This window comes from Zosterops lateralis, assembly GCF_965231275.1.
Source record: "Zosterops lateralis genome assembly, chromosome: 6".
In the NCBI taxonomy this organism is placed as follows: Eukaryota; Metazoa; Chordata; class Aves; order Passeriformes; family Zosteropidae; genus Zosterops; species Zosterops lateralis.
The window spans coordinates 3,238,845-3,259,817 of record NC_139761.1 but is presented as its reverse complement, the minus strand read 5'-3'; the positions used below and the strand labels follow the sequence as shown (position 1 = coordinate 3,259,817).

Genomic DNA, 20,973 nt, shown 5'->3' with positions numbered 1-20,973 from the left:
CCTATGAGGCGGGGTCTCTCCCACCTCAGGATATTCTGTGCTTTTGTGTGAGGCTTCGATAGCTGCTTAGCAATCTCGCATTTCTGTGCTGTTTGCAGAAGCCCTTGGTGAAAATCTGCAGTTTTCTCTTATAAATTTGGTGTTTAAATCATTAGCCTAATTCACTAGAAGTCGTCTGCGACGTGAAGGCTGCAGCTGTACTTTCATTCTGAGTGAGGAAAGCAATTATCTTCTTAAATCTGTAACGGAATCCTGAGTGCACTGGAAGTGCATTTTCCTCTGCTCTAACATCATCTAAAAATATGAGCGGCACGGAAAAGGCCAAATATTCACTCCAGCATGAGGAAAACCTCACACTAAGACCCTATTATGGTTTCGTGCCCAGCTCTGCCTGCTCCGATTTGTGACTTCTGTGCTGGAGACGCCGCATGACTTCCAGAATTACTCTCCACTAGCACCGCGAGCAGCACAAACTTCTGATTCGCCTTTATGCTTCAATTCCAGGCTTTAAACGTTCAGTTTTAGCCCTTTTTGAAAGCACATAAAGGGCTGTAAAACCGGAGCCGCTCCGCCGCGTGCCGCCCTCCCTCAGATCCCCAGAGCGAAATGGCGCCTCAGGGCGAGCCCGCGAGTTGCCAAGGCAACGGGGAGGGGGCGGGGCCGGGACTGCGCGCCAATAGGGAAGGAGCGTGTTGCTGAGGGGGGTCACGTCATCCCGCGTTTTCCCGCCTTCCCTTCCCGTCCCGCCGCCCGGCGGGTCTTGAACCTCCCCGCTGCCCGTAGGAGCGTGACGCCCGCCCCGCCCACCCCGGGAGAGCGGCGGTGATTGCTCGGAAGGGGCGGGAGGAGGGCGGGGTTTGAGCCACGCAGGCGCAGTGAGGGCGGGGGCGCAACCCGGTGAGGAGGAGGCGGCGGCGGCGCGCGAGCGGCGGCGGTTGGTGCGCGCGCCAAGATGGTGAGGCGGGAGCGCGCGCCGCTCCCTCAGCGGGGACACGGCGGGATCGGGAGGGGGAATCCGGCCGGGAAGGGGGGCTCACCCCGCTGAGATAACGCACAATTAGATTCAGAAAGATTCGATAAGGGAATGATAGAATAATCAGCAGGAGAACGCTTGGTCTGACCCTCTGAGGAACTGGTTGTGTGTCTGTGAAACGACTGATGGGGCTTGATCGCACCTGGTGGTTGTTGCTTGTCTTGTAGTGTTTCGAGCTAATTCGCTGTAGAACCGTCTGATTGTTGCTCATTGAACTAATTAATTCACCCGAGTGGTGAATTTGGACTTGAGCTGCGGTTGCTGGTTGGAATAGACCAAGAGAAACAAGGAGTAGTGGATGAATCCAGTGGGGTACTTTACATTAATATCGGCTGATGGGTAAAGAAATGGTTGTGGAAAAGGGAAGAGTCACGCATGCTGCTTTCAGTAAAGGTTTGGGGAGGTGAACCCTCCTGTGGAAAGAGCACTCGCAAAGCAAATCTGATCAAATCTCGGGCTGTTTTTGCTGTCTGCCTCTCGAGTGAGAGCTGTGCTTTGGGAAATATCTGTTTACTTGTCAGTTTTATGGTGAGGGCAGTGGGTGTCCCAGGGGGATCTGCACAGGAGTGTCCAGGGAGCAGCAGCAGCATCGCCCTCGCTGGTGTTGGCAGGCGTGTCCGTGTCTGTGCAGCAATCCTGCCACGGCTTTCTTGAGTTTTTGTTAAGCCCAGCGTCGGTGAGCCGGCTTAGCCCCGATTAACAGTCTGAATCTGATGTTACCAAGTGTTTTCCTTCAGGTTCCCTCAGGGATTTGTGTTTGTGTGGCTGCACAGGTGTGTGAGCAAGAGCGTGGCTTGTCTGCTGGGAGAAGCTGGCGAGCCCAGAGGACTGGGAGAAGAGGTTCTTTCACAGAAGAGCATTTCATATAAAATATAACCTCAGCTTTGAAATGCAGCCCTGAATCCTGTTGGGTTTTTTAATTGAGACCTCCTGGTGAGAGTGGGTATTAGTGACATTTTATATAGAATACAACTTCAACTATGAAATGCAGCCCTGCATTCTGTTGTGTTTAAAATTTTTTATTTAGAATATTTTTTTTCCTGAATGAGTGAGAGTAGTGGGTATTAGGGATATTTCACAGAATCCAGGATGAGTTAGGTTGGAAAAGACCTCTGAGATCATCGAGTTCAGCCTCTTTGGGTCAGAGGGACCCACTCACTGATCAGTGGGAGCCAAGGGCAATCTTTGACATTTAGGGGAAAAAAAGCAAAATCAGGGAGGCTGTACAGGCAGTGCCTGAGCTGTGCTCTCACAGCAGAGCCTGATTTCCTCTCCAGCTGTCCAGAGGAAGCAGAGGGATGAGACTTTGTGCCAGAATTTGGTCAAGGTGGAAATCTCTTCAGGAACAACAACAAATGTGGGGTGTTGGAAGTGGGGAAGCGGAGCCACCCTTCTGGTTTTTGGGAGGAATCTCACAATGTTGAACACGAGGAGACAGAACTGGGAGCTTAAATAGTGACATTCGGGTTTAAAACCAGTGATTTGTCTCCATGCAAGAGCTCTTTATTAGAGCTTTTGATTGGTAATCTTGCACAATTATTTTTTATCTGAGGAATTTTATTAAGGAAACCTTGAAATACAGTTACTTTGGTACAAAGTTCTTGATGCCTTGGGAGTTCACACATACAGTTTAAGCTGCAGATTTTAAGTAACTTCTTTATCAAGCTGGCAAGAACCCCTTGGTGATGGAGGTTGTGTGTATAAAATGTTGCTCAGGAAATGGCAGTGGTTGGTTTGGTACAGTTCAGAAATTGCATGTATAAGGGAAGATAACCTGCATGGCTGCTTGTGAAACAATAATTTCCTTCCTCATCTTCAGTGTGATGACTAATATGGTATCTGAGCATCTCTGCTGAGAGCTTGGTGTGCACAGGGGGAAATGGCTGTATGTTTTTGGGTTAAAATGTCTGAAACTCTTTCTCTGTGTGTGTGAATCTCAGAAATCCAATAATTATTTTTGTGGGTAAAAATAAACAAGGACAATGTTGTTCTTAAAAACTAATAGTAGATCTTATTATGTTAAATGCTTTAACTACTTGATTCCATTTTTTGCCACTCTAAGGGACTCCCTTATTTCAGGGCTTGGAAAATGAAGTGTAAAATTTACTTTTTAAGTGTGGAACTGTAAAATCTACTTCTGAAGTGTAAAGTTTACTTCTAAGTGATCTGAGAATAATCCCACTTCAGGAGCAGTTAATGAAGTACTCCTAGTTAACTGTGTGGCTTTGAATAGAGAAATTAAAATGGATAAAAGTTCTGTTGATGTGTTTTTTAAAAAGAAAACCACTTTGCTTTCACCTGAGTTTTTTCTGGTTTATGTGACGCTCTGAAGCTTTGGACAAGCTGCATGCAGACTGTCTCCAGTAGGGTTTATGCACAGATATTGTGTGACACAGGGATTTTATTGTCTGTTTCACTTTCTAGAAGGATTTATCTCTCTCTCCCCTCTGCCATTTCCTTTCTGCAGAGTGAATCTCTGGTGGTTTGTGATGTTGCCGAAGACCTGGTGGAGAAACTGAGAAAATTCCGATTTCGCAAGGAGACCAACAATGCTGCCATTATAAGTAAGTTCCAAAGATGCCTGACAAAAATGGTCAGAAAAATCCTCTCTCCTCTTTTCTTCCCTGTGTAATGTGGCTGCTGTATCAGGTCAACACGAGCCAGGAGGGTGTTTGTTCTCTGAGCTGCAGCACTTCCAATTCTGCCTGTAATTTTAACAATAAAACAGTGCTGTTCTTAGGATTCAAGTCTCCATCTGCTCTTAGCAGAGTATTTATATTTAATTATGGCTCAGAGTCTACCACTGTTTTGTAAAATGATTTTGGGAAGTCATGGGATACACTGAAGAAGAAAAACAGAATCACAAGGACTGTAATTGTTGAGTGCTAAAAAGCTTCGTGAGTCCATTGTATAAATCAATTGAAAAAAGCATTGATCTGTGTTTTATTTTGATTTGTAGTGAAAATCGACAAGGATAAGCAGTTGGTGGTGCTGGATGAGGAGCATGAGGTTTGTTAAATGAATTGTAAATAAGAGTATCTTCAGCCTGCAATATATTGTTGTCTCTAAGGTACTGCCTTAGTTTCAAATTGTTATCAAACTCTTAATCTAATTTGGGTCATGAGCTTATTTGAATGCATGGTCACTCTGCATGTAAAGCACAGCACCATTAATAGTGAAACTATGCAGAAGCAATTGAGTTGACTAATTAATTGCACCAAAAAAAAAAAAAGTTATTTTAAAGCTGTTTTAACAATGTAAAAAGCGTCTTTGGCACCTGCTGGCTTTTTGAAGAGATTTCTGCTGTGTTTCCACGTAGATCTGCACATTTGCCTCTGAGCTGGTCTGCCATCAATTAGAAGCAGGATTGCTAATCCCCTGCAGACTCTAAATTTGATGGGTGGCATAATAAGGTCAGCCCAGTGTGTGGTGTTTCTTAATGGTCCATAGGGCAAAATTAAATCCTTCCCAGGGATTTGAGCATTAACTATAGCTCTTGTTCCCTAGAATTTGGATGTTAATGTAACACTTAAATGTAATGGGTACCCTTTTGTTTGCTGAAGGAGGAAGGACTGAATTTTTCAAACTTTTGATTTATGTAGCTGATTTTAACTGACTTCATGGTGTGTGCTTGCTTATTTCTGTTTAGCACTAAGGTTGGCAAAGCATGGTAGCTGCCAGCATAGCCAACTAGAGCCAAAACTGTTTGCTAAACTCATCATGCCTAAAATAGGGATGATTATTCATGGTAACATTAATTGTGTTCAGTCACAGGACTCTATTGGCAAACAAGTCTTCCTAAACTGCTGTAGTAATTTGGGAAGCCCTTATCAGTTCACCTGTAGATCAACATCTGCCTTGCAGGTGTTTCCCTGCCCATTATCCTGCTTTAATCTTCCAGCCAGAGATACTTGCTCAAATATTGCTTGTGTTTAATGTCACCAGGGTATTTCTCCTGATGAGCTAAAGGATGAGCTGCCCGAGAGACAACCTCGATATCCTTTCTATGCTGCTGCCATTTGGACTTACTCACTCCTGGAAGCTGTTCAAAATGTTGGACTTCACCTTTTTAGGCCAGTAATTGCTGTAGTGTGAACTTGCTGATCCTTTATTTGTGAAATAACCCAGGGATCATTTCTCAGGCTGCACTGAACTGTTGTAGCACTTGTTGAAACAATGACTCATTTAAGCCTTTCCTGACATTTTATTTCCTTTTAGGCTATATAATGTTTGGGGAAGTAAAGCAAAGCCATGCTGCTGGTAATGTAAAGAAGTGAGTAAAACGTACCAGTTGGCTATTTCTAAATATAGGAATCTCCCTGTGTAACTCTGGATCTGTTTTGGTACTTTCTCAGGATGTGGCTGTTGTTGTTTTGCTGCAGTTACTGATTCTGTGGGATTGCTGTGGGCATGTGATCCAGGGAGGAATCCCTGTTTTGAAAAAACAGGGACAAAAGAGGGTCAAGTAAATTACTCTTTAACTAATGAAATAAAAGGGGTACTTAAGTTACATGTGAAGAAAATACCTGCCCAATTAGCCTCAAGAGCTGGCTGGCACTGTTCCCTGTGCTGTTCTGAATCTTTCCTTTCATGTCCACAGTGCAGTGGGAGGCTGTAAAACAGGAGTCCTGGCTAAAACTCTGATTCAAATTCAGCAAAACACCTGAAACAACCAAGTTCTTGGTCAGCAAAGGAAGAATTAGGCTTTCATTAAGCCAAAACCACACTGGTGGGTGTGGGAAGTCTTTTTTACAAAGTTGGGAGAGGAATATTTGCGATGAGAGGGTGATTTTTAGTTCTGATGTGAAACATCACTACAGAGACAGCCCTGACATTGAGGCAGGGCCAGTTCTGAAAGTCAGATGTGGAAGTGAAAACAGAACAGTGAGGTTATTATTGCCAAATTAACACATCATCTAAAATGTAACTGACCTGTGCCTGCATCAAGCTCTGATAACTGAGGATTATATTCTACTAAAATAATTGATTTCTTAGTTTCTTTAACCTCAGAAAAAACATTTATTGTGTATAGTTACAAGTACCAGCATGAAGATGGAAGAGTTTCCTATCCATTGTGCTTTATCTTCTCCAGTCCAGTTGGTGAGTGAACTTTGTGATTGGTAGCTACTGTCTGTTGTAAATTTGGGGATATTCTTTTCTAGGGAAGATAAAACTGAGTACTTAGTGCTCTCAAGGAGATTTTCCTGCCTTTGAGGTTCACATTTAGGGCACTTCAGATGTATGATAGAAGAGATTCTCTCTTTCCCACTTCTGAAAGCTGCACTGGAGTGTTGGTTTCCTGCTTAGCTGGCCAAAAGGTGTGTCTGCCTAAATGTGTCTTTGCTCAGCAGCCCTCTGAAGGACAGGGCCTGGAGCACTCTGTGTCTGCTCCTGGAGCTTTAACCTAATTTAACCTGTTGACTCCTCAGATCTTGGGGAAGCCTTAAAACATGACCCTGTAAGGCTCAGGAAGTGAGTGGAGACAGGGCTGGAAGGCACTACCTCTGTTGCTGAGTGATTCTGTTTACCTGTCTCCTGCTATTCAGGCATTAGTGACTGGGAGGGAAGAAATTCCTCTTGTCTTAGAAGGACAAGGAAACCCATTTCTTTCTGAGGATCTTAGAATCCTATTCCTTTTATTCTGCCCATGAAAGGGTAGAATTCTAAGAGGGTTAGGATGGGATTTGAGAGGAGACTTTTCAGGGGGCCTGGATGTAACGGGCAGCAGTAGAGGATGCTGTGAGGGGACAGTCTGAAGGGCTTTTCACAACCATGGGGGAAAAGGAGGAAAAGGGGGCTCCCTAACCCAGATCTGAGCAGGTAAAAGTGCTGGGGGAACAGACTGTTCCAGGAGACTCTAATCCTGGATCATCCCAAGTTTGTAGAGAGCAGACAGAGCATCCTCTGCTTGTGTCACAGCAACCCCCAACATCAACTTACTGGACAGGGCACTGTATAATTTTAATAGAAGCCAAATTACCTGGGTCTTGGTTTGGGCTTACAGAGCTGAATTGCTCCTGGGCTTCCATCTGTATTCTGTATTGTAGTAGTGTATCTTGCTAGTAGTAATGGATTATCCTTGTTATCCCCTGGAAGGAGATAAACTGATTGCATTGTTTTACCCTTCATTTCTCAGATCTAGAATAAGTAGGTATATAAAAGAGTTTAGTAACTACTGAGCATATTCTTCTGTAGTTACCTGAGAATCTTTCTGTGAATGTCTTCAGCTTTCACTTTGAATTCTTAAAAAACCCCCTCACCTTATTTTTAAAGTGTTGCAGTCAAAATAACTAAAGAAACTCTCTTCCCCCCCTCCGCAACTACAGGATGTAAGCCTGAGCAGCAGATGATGTATGCTGGAAGCAAGAATAAGCTTGTACAGACAGCTGAACTCACTAAGGTACAACTGGCTTTTGAAATAACTCTTTCCCCCTTTACTGCAGGTTGTTGTTTTGTGTCTTGCTTGAACCAATGGCAAGAGGAGTTTTGTGAGAATTTGTGGTTACAGTGAACAGAGTCTGGTTTAGGAAGACTGAAGGAGGAGTATATGGAGATTTCTGTAGTTTAAAACACCAGGAGGAACAGTGTTCTCTAAAACAAAAATATCCCTCAGTAGGATGGACATCTTTGCTGTGGGGGAGGAATTTACTGATGGGAAGAATAGACTGAAGCCTCAGTGTGGTGTGGAACAGATCAGTTTAGCTGGTTCCTGGGGCTGGATGCTTGCAGAACAGCCTGCAGAGTAAGGAACATGTGCCAAGTGATGAACAATTTCTTCCTGTGTTGGGTTCTTCCAGTACTGACACCAGAAGAAATCACTGCATTCACTAGGCCTGGCTGGGTGCATATTTTAGAAAAGAAATGTCACCTGTTTTTTCATTTTGGAGATCTTTGAAATCTTTGCTTAATTGGCACCTAGACTCCTTTTTGCCTCAAGCAGTAAAGCTTAATAGAGTCAGGAGCTGCTTCAGGTTTTTCATACCATGTGAAATGACTGCAGAACTTCCAGCAGCACTGTTCCCTTTAGGTCTTACTTATCCTGCTGAGTCCTTTAACATGCCAGTAAAAATGTCTGTTGGGCCATAAGAGAACTATAAATCATAGAATGGCTTGGGTTGGAAGGGACCTTCATGTTCATTTGTTCAAACATCTCCCACTAGACCAGGTTGCTCCAAGCTCCATCCACCTTCTGCCTCCTCCAGCTGTACCTGGTGAGAAAAGACACCTCTGTTAGAAATTAGACCTCAAGTTGATAGCAGTCAATAGGAACATAGCAGAAGGTGGCAGAAACAATCAGCACAGCCCCAAGAAATCTTTTTTTAGATCTGTTGAAACTGCATCTTGGAGGGCTGCTAGCTGTGATAGAAAGGAGGAAGAGAGTTTTCAGTAAGCAAGAAGAAAGGGTTGGTGAGGAGAAGGTGAAAGCCCGGGAAGTAGCTCAGTTGGAGTTCTATCAAATTCAGCCTGAATGGCTTTTAAATGCAGCTCCAGGACTGAGTATAGAGGTTCATGATCATTCATCTTCCTCCTGAAGCCTGAGAACACAGGCTGTCTCCAGTTGGGATTGCCTCCTTGCTCTCCAAATGTGCTTTATTCTTGCCACATGCTGAGCTGTGTTTCATTTTAACTCATGCTGTGACTTCCTCCTGGTGTGATTTTTGCTCATGACTCAGCTGAGTTCTCTCATCAGTCTCTTGTGACTTGCATATTAGTTTGACTCCTGATAAGCTGTTCTGTTCTTGTAACACTGATTTTTGAGGTTTTTCTATTTCGAAGGCCTTGAATTTGTACAATTACCTGACTTTTGTGTTGGGCATCTCAAGACTCCAGTAATCAATGCATAATTAAAGTAGTTTCTCTTCAGGCTGTTAAAAAATCCTCCAAACCCTAACCAGTTACTTGCCTACCTGGAATGTAAAGAGTATATTGGTGTTTTGGACCTTGTTTTCTGCTTCAAGGCTGCATTAAAGGTTCATTAAAGATTTCACAAAGCTTTGGGTTAGTAGTTTTTAGGTTGTCTGGGGAGTTTTGCCCAGAGAAGCTGTGGCTGCCCTTGGATACCTGGAGGTGTCCAAGGCCAGGTTAGACAGGACTTGGAGAAATCTGGGATAGTGGAAAGTGTCCCTGCTCATAGCAGGGGATTGGAATTGGATGGTCTTTAAGGTCCCTCCCAACCCAAACCATTCTATGCTTTTAGGATTTTGTTGGGGGTTTTTTCCCAAGTTTTCTATTTTGCAGGTAAAATAATATGCTACTGGATATTATGAATTTATTTCAGTTCAAAGGAAAAATAACGCTGTGTTGTACTGAGCAAAATTGCTGAACTTTGTGCTTAAATCAACCCAGATATTAAATTAATTAGTATTCTTCAAAATACTGTCTTGCTGAGATAATGCTTGTGAGATGGGGCCACTTCAGGGTTATTTTAAAATGTAGTACTGTGCTTTTCTCATATTCTTAAGGGACAAGAGTGAAGCCTAGAAATAGCAATTACAAGATTCATGTTCATGTTAGTGATTTTTTTTTGCTGCTTAGTCTTGTGTATTTCCCTCTGATCTGATGCTTTCAACAAAGCACCTGAAAATTGTAGGTTGGTGAGTGGTTTATTGCAGCTCAGACAATGTGTGGAAAGGTACTGTTTGCATTGTGTGCTAGTCCCTTTCCAGTCCCATCCCTCAGGAATTGATGCAGTGCCATTTCATTTAGGTATTCGAAATCAGAAATACAGAAGACCTAACTGAAGAATGGCTGCGTGAGAAACTGGGCTTCTTCCACTAAGGAAAACCTCTGTTCTAAGTATTTATGTACCATCCTGGTGATACTGGAACCAGACATGAATACTTACATCCAAGCAATGCACTGTATTCACAGCTGTCTCCTGCAGTATCTCTCTTGTGCAGAGTTTGTGCAAAGAATGGCAGGTCTGTCTCCTTGAAGTAACAAATCTTTGCAGGTGTTTCCTTATTTGTACCTGCTAAAAGGGAATACTCCTCTGCAGGGACTCCTTTTGCACTCCTGTGACTAATATTTCTGTAACTAAAATAGTTCAGTTCTGGATTTATAACCGTGTACAAACATCATTTGGAAGCTGACGCTAACTTTTTCTGAGCTACAAACGCATCCTTATGACACACATTAGCCATTTGTATGCAGAATTTATGTACTGTTGTTGCTTTTTGTTTTTTTTCCCAACGATCCCCTGGGCCCCTGGCTGTGCTTCCAGCTGTGTGTGGGGCTCCAGGAGCAGCAGGGAGCCGGGACAGCCCCTGCTCCCTCCCTGCCCTGCTGGCTCCTCAGTCGCTGTCCTTGTAGGCTCCCAACAAACCCAGCGAGGACGTGGCTGCTGCTGCTGCTGCTGCTGGAAGTGAGTCAGTGTTGCCCACGGTGCCTCAGGTTTCCATCCCATTTTCCAGGGCAGGATCCAGCTTCTGCTTCCTGCAGGCCACCAGCTGGGCCTTGGTGCTGAGCTTGCCCGCGCTCCGCTCCCAGCTCTCCGTCCTCAGCTTCTTGCTTTGGGGCTGGGGGTGCTCCTGCAGGATGTCCTTGGGTTTTGTTTGGGCCTTGGGATTCAAGCGAGGTTTTGCCAGTTCCTCATCAGAGTCGGAATCCACCAGGATTGTGCCAGCAATGGGTGGGTGTGTCCAATTGTCTTGGTTTGGAAAGAGTGGTGTCTTCCAGGGAAAGCCAGAGCTTCCCTTCAAATGGAGAATGTAAACTCCCTCCCTCCGAGTTATAATTTTGAAATTAAGGGGCTTTCAGGCAAAGATAGGAGAATAGGAGTAACAGTTCTTTACTAGGAATGTTAAAAGTAAAAATGTAGTAGTACAAAAAAGCAAACAAAAAGAAAAAAAACCACTGAGAGTCAGAATACAACCTGACCCCCCCCCCGTTGGTCAAGGTGTTGTTGGTAGCAGTCCAATTAAGTCCTCCTGGAGTGACAGATGTGGTTCTAGCAGAGATGATCCTATAGTGTAGTTTTGCTCTGAAGGTCCAGTGGTGGTGAGATGGGTCCAGTCTACCTCTGGGAGTCCAGTGGAAACAGGCTCTTGTGGTGTTCTGAATCTCAGGTTTGGTCCAGGTAGAAATGCTTGGCTCCTCCCGCTGTGTCGAGGGTCTCACAGTGGGTTGATGTAATTTTATCATCATGCAGTGAGCCTCGATGGCCCATGAACAGCAGAGATCCCCTGGAGGAAGGACGGGTCCTGAGAGAGATAAAGAACACTGCCCCAACTGGTTTAACAGCTGCCCATTAACAGAAGACACCCACCCTCCTCCCCTCCTGGAGTTATGTGGAATAGGTTATAGAAGAGATGAAAAAACCTCCCCAATCGCTTTCAACAGATGGCTTTAGAATGCACACTGCAGGTTACATCTTGCATTGCAACCCAAGACAGCAGTGCAGGCAGTGTTGTAGGTGCAGTGTAGCCAGTCAGCTCCAGGATAAGGCACTCTGAGCACGTTTGTGGTGACACAGGATGCTGTGGTGACTCCAGTGCCCGCCGTTCGGGTGGCTGTGCAGGTGCACTCAGCACCTCTCCACAGCAGCCAGGCTCCGCTTCATGGTGCAGGGTACAGCTGTGCAGAGGCTGAGGAGGTTTTGGGCAATCAGCATGTCCCAGCACAGGCCGGTGGTGCTGTTCTACACCCCTGGAAGAGGTGCCCCAACACGAGCTGGGAGCACAGCCCTGCAGAGCCGTGGAATGCTCCTGCATCCGTGGGAAAAGTCCAGCACGGAGCAGCAGCACAATTTCACGTGGCTGCTTTGCCCGTCCTCATCTCTTGTGCACCCATTCCAGTGTCCACACCTCCTGCTGCTCCTCCCAGTGCCCTCTCCTTGCTGCCAGCCTCAGTGTCTCTGCCGCCATTCTTGCGTCGTGTTGGGTTTTTAACTGCCTTAAAAAGTCCACTAAAAGCCTCCAGGGCTTTATCACATTGATGGCTGCCTCATCTCCTAGGGAGGCTTCTTCCATTATCAACCCACTCCCATCTTTTTAAATCTAGAGTGGTTCCTTCAGTTATATACAGTCCGTGTTTCTCAGGCTATGATAGCAGGCCAGTAAAATCTGCTCATTGTATCTTATCCCATGTTTCTTTAAAAAAGGAATCCATACCTTCATAATGGGATCTTCATGTACTGAGGCCCACCCTCCCATATTTTTCTTACCTGACAGCATCTTCTCCCATAGATGGGGGTCCACACAGCCCACACAGCTTTCTCCACCGCCTTTTCACAGCTGTATCTGCTGCTCCACCAGGATTCCACAGCTTTTTCCACCGTTCTCCACAGCCTTTCCTGCTGCAGGCAGCAATTTCCTCTGCCCTCTGCTTCCTTGCAATATCCACAGTGGCTTGTTGCATCACTGCAGTGGTCACCAGACGTTGCATGTGATGTGTCCAAGGCAGGGAAGCAACACCACACACTGTCACTTAACAGATTTTTTGACTTAATGTCTTCTCAATTTTGGAAACTACTCCCTGGAAGCATTGTTTGGTATTAAAAAGTCAAAATCCTTGTACAGCAAATCCATCCATTTATCTTTCCATCGAGTCCATGTGAACTGTCTCAAATTCTTGGAACTAATTTTTGTCATTCCAGTAATTCCTCAGTTGCCTGAGTCAATCTTTCTAAATTTCAGGGCAAAGCTTTGACTGTCTCATGCTAATACAGTCTCACAGGAACTAGCTGATAACTAAGGGCTGAACTACAACTCTGGTTCCTCTTGTACAATATTTCTTCTTGCATCTCTGTTCTGACACTGTTGAGAAGTTTACCTCTGCTCATTTCCTGTTATCTGAACACCTGGTGATACTGTGTGCCTTTCATTTGTTAGCTTTAAAAGGACTTGAGAATTTTACACTGCCACTTCTTACAAATTTGGTAAAAACTTTGTTAAAGAATCCAAGTAATATTTGTTCCTAGTGCCTCGTGCTGCAGTTGACATCTGTTAAGACAAAAAGCCAACCTCATTTTCTTTGAAATTCCAATCATCTGCTCCATTTGTAGGAGTCAGGAGGTTAAAGCTTTTCTTGATAATGAACGATTTATATCTCTTTTGTTTAAAAGTTGGCCACACGTAGCTTTTGAGTACTTTAATTGCAACCTCTAACTTTCTTAATGGCTTTTTGGTCAGAATTACATTCCAGATGAAGCTTTTGCATTTTGATTTTCATCTACTTAACAATTCATCTCTTTGAAACAGCAAATCTAATGTGAAAATAGTATTTAACTTTTATAAATGACCAGTCTTTTTACAGGTCCGTTTTATATTGACTAGAGTAGTTGTCTGATGTGGGACACGTTCAGCCCGTGCTGTGGCAGGAGGAGCACTCATGGGACAGTCTCTCCCTATCTCACTTGTGAGTGTTTGTTGTGCTGCTGAACAAGTATCTGCGTAAAGAGCAGCTTCCTGTTGATAACACACCTTAAAATACAGCTGCCCCAACCAATCTGCTCGCTGGGAAGGAATGCAGTGTTAAATTTGGAGGCCAGTATTTCATGCTGTGAAACCTTTGCTGAAAGTGGGGTTATTTTTCATTTGTCAACATAGGCTGTGTTAGTGGTGAAACACTAATTCCTTCAAGATCGCAAGGAATTAATTTGCAAAGCTCTTCAGTGTTGGTAAATCTCTTCCTAGTTTGATGTTATTGCTCATTTATTTGTATATAAATCTGACTTGAGAGGAGCTTTTCCAAATACATGTTGGAATGATCCAATTAAATTGATCTTTTGGTGCGGGAAAGAAGTGCTTGTAATTAAATTTCTTTGTTAACTTACTGAACTGGAAAAGCAATTTCATTTCCCTGGACGAAAAAATGTGGATTATGAAACTGTTGCTTGATCATTCTGTACTGCAGATCAATAAAAACAATGTCTTTTGTGACAAACATTGTATAAATAAGAGTTTGGCTTAAAGGATAATGTCATTCCAAGCATCAGTCTGGAAACAGCAAGAATCTCTTTTGAGGTGTTTTTTTGGGATTGTACTAAAGGTGAGGCATGTCAAAGTACAGCGTGGGCGAGAGGGAAGCTGCTGCTTGGAATGTTCAGCTTGATTTGCAGTGGGGAAAAACTGGATTAATCATATCTGTTGTACTTTGTACACTGGTGGGCTGCCAGCAGCCAACTGCTGCCTGCACAGGTCTGCACAGAAGTAACTGCACAAGAGGCCTGTATCAGGAGGGAAGGGAGGAGCTGCTGCGTGAAATGATTGAATTTGACCTTTCATCTCTGGATTGCTCCACCTTCTGCCAAGAAAACATTGCTCCTTACAGCTGAATCTTCAGCTGAGTTCTTCCACTTTACGTGTTCTCGTGCCTCACTTAAGCACTTTCTGCCTTGGGTGCTGCCCCTGCAGCCTTGCAGGGAGCAAACAGATCCTCAAGAGTGTTAAAGCCCAGTTTCTCCTGAAAGGTGCTGTTGGTGCTGCTCAGCCCACCAGTGTTACTCTTCAGCCAGCCCTGCCTGGCAGCTGTTCCTCCCTCCCCTGGCTGAGCTGTGGAAGCAGCTGCAGGTTCTGGGAGGATGAGTGTGCAGAGGGTGTTTGCTGTTCCAGCCTTGTTTGTGTTCTCCTTGGTCTTAATGCAGTGTTTTGACACAACTGCCTGCTGCTGATTGTCCTGGGCTCTTGAGATGCAGGTAGTGCTAGCACTTGATTAAACAAAGACATCATTATGTTCAAGTCTTTCCTGCACAAATAATCCTTGTTTTCATAACATCCTTTCCCCACCTTATCTGCAGAACTGTGTGTTCTGTGCTGCTGCCCCCTTAGACTCAGTGGGAGGCAGATGAGTCCATGTTCAGGCAGTATGTTCCAGCTGGTCTTTGCTGGTGAGTTGCCCATCTCTAACCACACATTTCTCTTGAATTTTCAGACCTCTAAAGGACAAAAAATTAACCTAGGGGAGCCTTTGTAGCTAAAGGTCTGAGAGTCAGCATTTTCCATTGGTAGCTCCTATTTTTCAGGAGTTAGTAAGTTGGCCATAAAATCTTTGGTCTGGAGTTAAAGGTCTCTCCAAGGGAGACTTCTGCCACAATTAATTAGGTTTGCTTTAAATATTGACTAGATGGCTGGGATACAGCTCTTGTAATCCTATTCATTGATGGTAAGCTGAATTAAAGCATGAGTTTGCATGTCAGCCCATGAAATAGACTTGTAGTGTTTTGAATATTTTTAACAAAAAAATGTAAATGCTGGTATTTGATGGTTTAAGTGTATTTCTAGTATCATGAATACTGTTCTATTAAAGGAGGCAATAATAATGCAGGTGTTGACACCTTTTTCACTTTTCCAAAGGAGCATCTTTGCATTTGTACCAGGATTCCATTTTTGTATCTTTAACTGTAAAATAGCTGGTCCAGAAGCGATGGCAGGGGTCTGACTCAAACAGGCAGAAGCAAGAGAATTCAGTTTCTTACTTCAGGGCATTCCAAAAATAAACATCATGAACACTTTTTTATACATACATGTAGTGACTGTGAAATGGAGCCACGATGGGACATGAGAAGGGGCTCAGTGGAACTCCTGTGTTTGTTCTGTGGTTCAGACTCATTGCCTTAAAAGGTGTGAAAGGTTCATGGCCAGATCTGAGAATTTGGCAGTTCCATGAAAATACCAGTAACCAGTACAACTTCCATCTGCTGTTTAGTCTCTGCTACTTCACATTGCATGTTTACTTTAAACCAAATCTTTTATTGCTAAGCATGGTGCTTGTATTGGTTTAAATAAAATGTTTCATTAAGAGGTTGTGTTGCCTTGTTTTAATTGTAAAGTGGTCCCTGTTTGACAGGGAAGATCTGGTAATGCTTGGTGTGATCTCTCTCCTTTTCTCAGCTTCCTGGAATTTGTGTTGGACTTGTAGTGTGTCTTCAGTTTTGACTGCTCCCTCATTTGCTGTTGTACCTAAAATAATTCCTGTTTCCATCTGCTGTGCTGGGGAGGAGAGGAGCTCTTGGAATCCTGCAGGGAACTGCTGTGCTCTGCTGCTTTGCACCTTTGTCACAGACCTCCCACCACCTCCAGATGAGGTGCAAGGCAGCGTGGGGCTCGGTGTCAGCCTGGAATGTCGCATAAACTTCCCTGTTCCACCTCTCCCACAAGGCTTCTGGCAGAACCTGGAGCTGTGGAATACAATACAGTGTGCAGGTGTCCCCTGAACAGTGTCAGAGTAGCTGTCAAGGACACCCCAAAGCTTAAAGGAGACAGAGGAACTTGGTACTTTTACCTTCCCACAGTTGTTGGCTCCTGTCTTTCCTGCCCAGGAGACCACTGCATTAATTTGACCTAAGCCCTCTTTTTCTGCATTCTTGCTGTTTCATCCTGTCACAATCTTTGAAGACTTTGATTCCTCTATTGTTGAAAAAACTCCCAAGTCTAATCCAAAGAATTCAGCTTCAGTTCCTGACATAGATTGTTTCTGCCAACACCAAAGAACAGCATTAATAGGCCACAGATTAGACATGACAGAAATAAACCCTTTTGCTCCCAGGTGAGAGAATTCTACGAAGGAGAAAATGCACAGCTGCTTCAGCACATCTGGCTCCTGAATGGCATCTCAGTCACTGAAAGGCAAAATCTGTTGCCAAAAGCTTGGGGAGGAAGCTGCTGCTGTGGGAGAAGAATGATTTTCTGTGGAGGGAGTTAAGCCTCGAGAGGCTGTGGAGTCTGACTGTGGTGAGGACACTCCCCTGGAGAGAAAACAGCCCCCAGGCTTCAGGGCTGTGGTAAGCCCCCTAGGGAAGAAACCTTAGGAGGCTGCTATCTCCCATAGTGATAAGGTGTGTTCCTCCCCCATAAAGCTTATCAGTGCCAGATTAATTGATTGTACCCCATTGGTTCTTTCTCTCCTTCCTCCCATTTACCTCAATTAATTGCTCTGATTTTGATCCTTCCCCTGGTTCATCCATTTCTCAATCCCTAACCTGCCTGGCCAAGTTGTGTAACCCTGCCTCCCCTGTATAAAAATCCCTGCTTTTCCTGGCTCTCTGGTCTTCTGTCCCAGGATCCCTCTGAAGAATAAATCTGGAGAACTCCACCAGAAGGCTCCATCCCTTTCATCTGTGTCACTCGAATCCCATCGCTCTCACCAAAGAGCTGAATCACACCGGTGGCTTGGATGTGCCTGTGCCCCCCAGGATGTCCTTTTCAGGACCCCTCCACCACCTGTGCACAGCTGTGACAGTTCTCCAGAAAAAGAGAGGAAAGAAAGGAATAAATAGCTCTCCTGTGGGAAGAGAGGGTCACCTGTGGGGTCCTGTGGCATTCTCTGCTGTGTGCTTCACTAGGAAATGGGCAATAGTTTATTGGTACTGCCACGTGGCAGATGGTAAAAACAACAGCAGAATAAAGAAAATTGCCAGGAGATCCAGGGATATGAAGGGAAGGGCAGTTGCTTCCATTCAGGAAAGGTCATTGGATTATAATAGCTATGATGAAAAGGTCAATTGAGTGGTGATTAAAGTCAAAGCAAAATACAGAGTAGGAATCAAAATGGCAAACCTCTACACAGCAGGACAAACCTGCAGGTACCTGCAGCCTGAGCATCTCAGAGCTGGTGCTTTCCCTTCAGGTGTGTGAAGAGACGGCTTGCCCAGGGCTGGGAGTTTGCTAAGGAGATCCTGTGGCTTGGCAGGGTGTCTGGGAATAATATGGAGGAGAGCTGTGGTTTGTTCTGGAGGAGCTGAAAGAGGAATCATAGGATGATTTGGGTTAGAAAGGACCTTAAATACTGTCCAGTTCCACCCCTGCCAAGGGCAGGGACACCTTCCACTATGCCAGGCTGCTCCAAGCCCCATCCAACCTGGCCTTGGGCACTTCCAGGGATGGAAGCTGGGGCAGTCACTGTCTGAGTGTGACAGTGTGAGTATGCCTGTGCCTGCTGTTCCACGGGTTGTGGGATTGACTGGAATACAAACTGGCTCCCCCAAGCTCCTCACAGGTGAATTTCCTGCAGTTTCCTATTTGGTGCAGGTGAGGGTAGGAAGCCAAGCACAGGTGGGTGAGATTCTGATACGGTGCCACTGACAGAACAGATATTGAGCAGCCTTGAGAGGGAAGGCTGGTGGGGCCATGGGAAGGACATAAGATGTTCTCTGGGTGTAAGAGTGGCAGGAATTTGTTCAGCTGCACTCCTGTATGGCAGGGATGAGGATTTAAGGTGGGCCTCACCCCTTGGCATGAAGCTGAAGATGTGACAGGTGGATCATTCCCTGTACTTGTTAGTTGGCACAGTTGTGTCAGCTGCAGTTTTGGTGACATGCTACAAGGTCTAAATAAATTAAGCTCAGCTTCCTGTGGGAAAGCCTGCACAGAGGGGTTTATAAATGCTAGAGACTTGGCTTCTACATGTGCAACTCCTGTTTGGTTACATTCTCTGCAGGGGCTTCCCTTAGGGCAGGTAACTGCTTCTCTCTGGCAGCCAAGGGAGAGCTGTGGGGATCATGTCATTTGTTCCCATCTCCTCCAGAAGGGAACTGAGCCCAGGGAATTGGTCCTGTGTGCTGAGCTGGCCTTGAGGCTGGTCTGGGCACACAGTTTAAGTGATAACTGCTGGGGAAGAGAGAATTTTTCTGGGTTCTGAGAGGCAGCCTGGGTGTTCTTGAATAGTACTCCTGAACTGCCAAATATGTAGGTGTACAGTACAGCAGAGAAAAGGAGTTGTAATTCCCCAAATACGTATCTGGGATCAACATCTTGGGGAATTGGCATTACTCTCTGGGCTGCAGAGTAAGGGAGTGCACTGGCTTGGTTTGTGCTGTGTTCTGGCACAGGAAATGTCAATATCAGTATTGTTTTAATAAATACAATTCTGAGGTACAAGGACCCCTGGCTTTAGCTTTTAACTTTTCCAATTAATACACATTTGTATCTGGCAGGTTTCTGTATTGAAATGTCGAGCATAAGGCTGAGCAATTGCATACCTCTAGTTTTCTATTAACACTCAATTTTCATTTTGTGAGAAGCAGCAAAGGGTGAAGTACCAAACACTGAATATTCTCTGGTGGTGGTTTGGACACTGCTGGCATGTCATCAGCCTGTTGGAGTGAGTCCACAGGAGGCCACCAAGTTGATCAGAGGGACAGGGCACCTCTGCTGTGAGGAAAGACAGAGAATTAGGATTGTTCAGCCTGGAGAAGAAAAGGCTTCCAACATCTGAAAGGACTCTGAAAGAAAAATGGAGAGAGAATATTTACAGGTCTGTGGAGTACCAGGACAAGGAGGAATGGCTTCAAACTGAAAGAGTAGGTTTAGATTGAATATCTAAAAAAAAGTTTTGACTGTGAGAGTGGTGAGGCACTGGCACAGATCATCCAGAGAAGCTGTGGATTTCCTGTCCCTGGAAGTGTTAAAGGCCAGGCTGGACAAAGCTTGGAGCAACCTGGGACAGTGGAAGGTGTCCCTGCCTATGGCAGGAGCATTGGTACCGGATGATCTTTAAGGTCCCTTCCAACCCAAAGCATTCTGGGATTCCATGATTCTAATTTCACATCAGTGTCAACTTGGGCACCATTCCCCTCCCAGCTCTTGCAGGTTTTTTTTTCCATGTCTGCTGTTCCTTTGGGTGCTGGATGCTGTGATTCTGCATGGATAACAGGCTACCCAGTGCAGTGTGTATGTGCAGCATCCTGTGCTCTGTCCAACCTTCCTGTCTTTTCTCTAGACATGAAGTGAAGGGAGTGATTTCATTTGCATAGATGTGGTTAATCAGAGTGGCCCATTGTGTCCCACCACGGGGGCATCTCCATCTCCACTGCCCTGTCCTGTCATGTTTCATTCCTTCAGGGACTGCAAACATGCTCTGGGTTAACCCTGTTCACCTCTGGAGCAACATGAGGTGTCTCCTAGAGAACGTGATGGAGCTGGGCTGAAACTCCCTTGACAGCTCTCACAGCTCCTCAGCAGGGGACAGAGGGGACACAGGAGCAATTATCATCCAGAGGGACTCTGAATGCAGAACAGATGTAAACACTGGGAAAACAGCACGTCTGTCTTTCACGGCAAATTTACTCCTGTGACAGGGAAGTCCTGTTCAGGCTGTTTGAAAGGCCCTAAGAATGGGGCTCTCTTCCCTTTCCTGGAGCCCTTGGCTCACCAATTAATATAATGCACCCTTGAAATCCCTGTGCCAAGCAGCAGCTGGTGTTGTCACCTCGTTTCTGTGGAAAATGGGAAGACAGCAGAAGAAAATGGGGCAAAAAACATTCAGTTGCAAGGGGCACCAGCTATCCTGTACTTTCACTGAGCCTTAGAGGATGGAAGCAGAGTGAAAATCAGGCATCATTGTCCCTATGAAGCTGAAGGAAGAACAAGAGAACTAGCATTTCTTCAAAACAATGTCTAATTTTAAATATCCACTGTTGGAAAAAATTCTGGATAATTGGAAGGAGAACGTGCTCGCCTTGCTCACAACTGCAGTCTGCCTGGCCATCTGCTCTGCCAGCAACAAATCCTGGATTGATCTACGAGTGTGATTAATTCAGCGAGGACGGCGGGATCAAGGGATCAGCCAGAGACAATATTTATACCCTACCTCCAACTGTGAATGTGCAATTGTTTGGTTCAGGAGTACAAAACAAATTGTATGGCTGTATTACGGGGAGAATAGAAAAACAGAAGCATCCTCTCAACAGCCGTTCTTTCCTTGGATGGCCCCATTCCAGGGTCTGTAAGTAAAGTTTAATACAAGCTCCTTTTCCTGTCTGGGAGGTGAACAGAGCTGTTCTCATCTACAGAGAACTTCTGCATCTTTAGTACTGCTGCCTCATTCCTGTGGTTTAGTCCAAAAACCTTGGAGGTACTGGCTCTGTGCCTGTGGATTTGGAGTGTGAGTCAGCCACTCCACCCAGCTCCCCGTGCCTGAGGTTACTGGTGGGAGAACTGCTGCAGACACAGCCAGAGCAGAGCTGGACTTCAAATATCAAGAACAACCAGTGAGGTGGATTT

General features: G+C 45.1%; 1 protein-coding gene across 2 annotated transcripts; it reads left to right on the top strand.

The window, feature by feature from the left end:
* Nucleotides 1-857: 857 nt before the first annotated feature.
* Nucleotides 858-10,921, top strand: GMFB (glia maturation factor beta). 2 transcript variants are annotated; one of them, XM_083864313.1, is made up of 7 exons: nt 858-955; nt 3,501-3,597; nt 3,993-4,042; nt 4,979-5,030; nt 6,053-6,133; nt 7,360-7,433; nt 9,740-10,921. In XM_083864313.1, the coding sequence occupies exons 1-7, from the start codon at nt 953-955 to the stop codon at nt 9,809-9,811; spliced, it is 429 nt and encodes a 142-aa protein (XP_083720439.1). In that variant the 5' UTR covers nt 858-952; the 3' UTR covers nt 9,812-10,921. The 2 variants fall into 2 exon arrangements, with proteins under 2 accessions (XP_083720439.1, XP_083720438.1); XM_083864312.1 differs by lacking the exon at nt 858-955 and adding an exon at nt 1,394-1,426.
* Nucleotides 10,922-20,973: the final 10,052 nt, after the last annotated feature.

Bases quoted from the DNA above. Each gene is read 5' to 3' on its own strand.
- GMFB (XM_083864312.1), top strand. The intron at 3,598-3,992 runs GTAAGTTCCAAA...TTTGATTTGTAG, and splicing joins CAACAATGCTGCCATTATAA to TGAAAATCGACAAGGATAAG. The intron at 4,043-4,978 runs GTTTGTTAAATG...TAATGTCACCAG, and splicing joins TGCTGGATGAGGAGCATGAG to GGTATTTCTCCTGATGAGCT.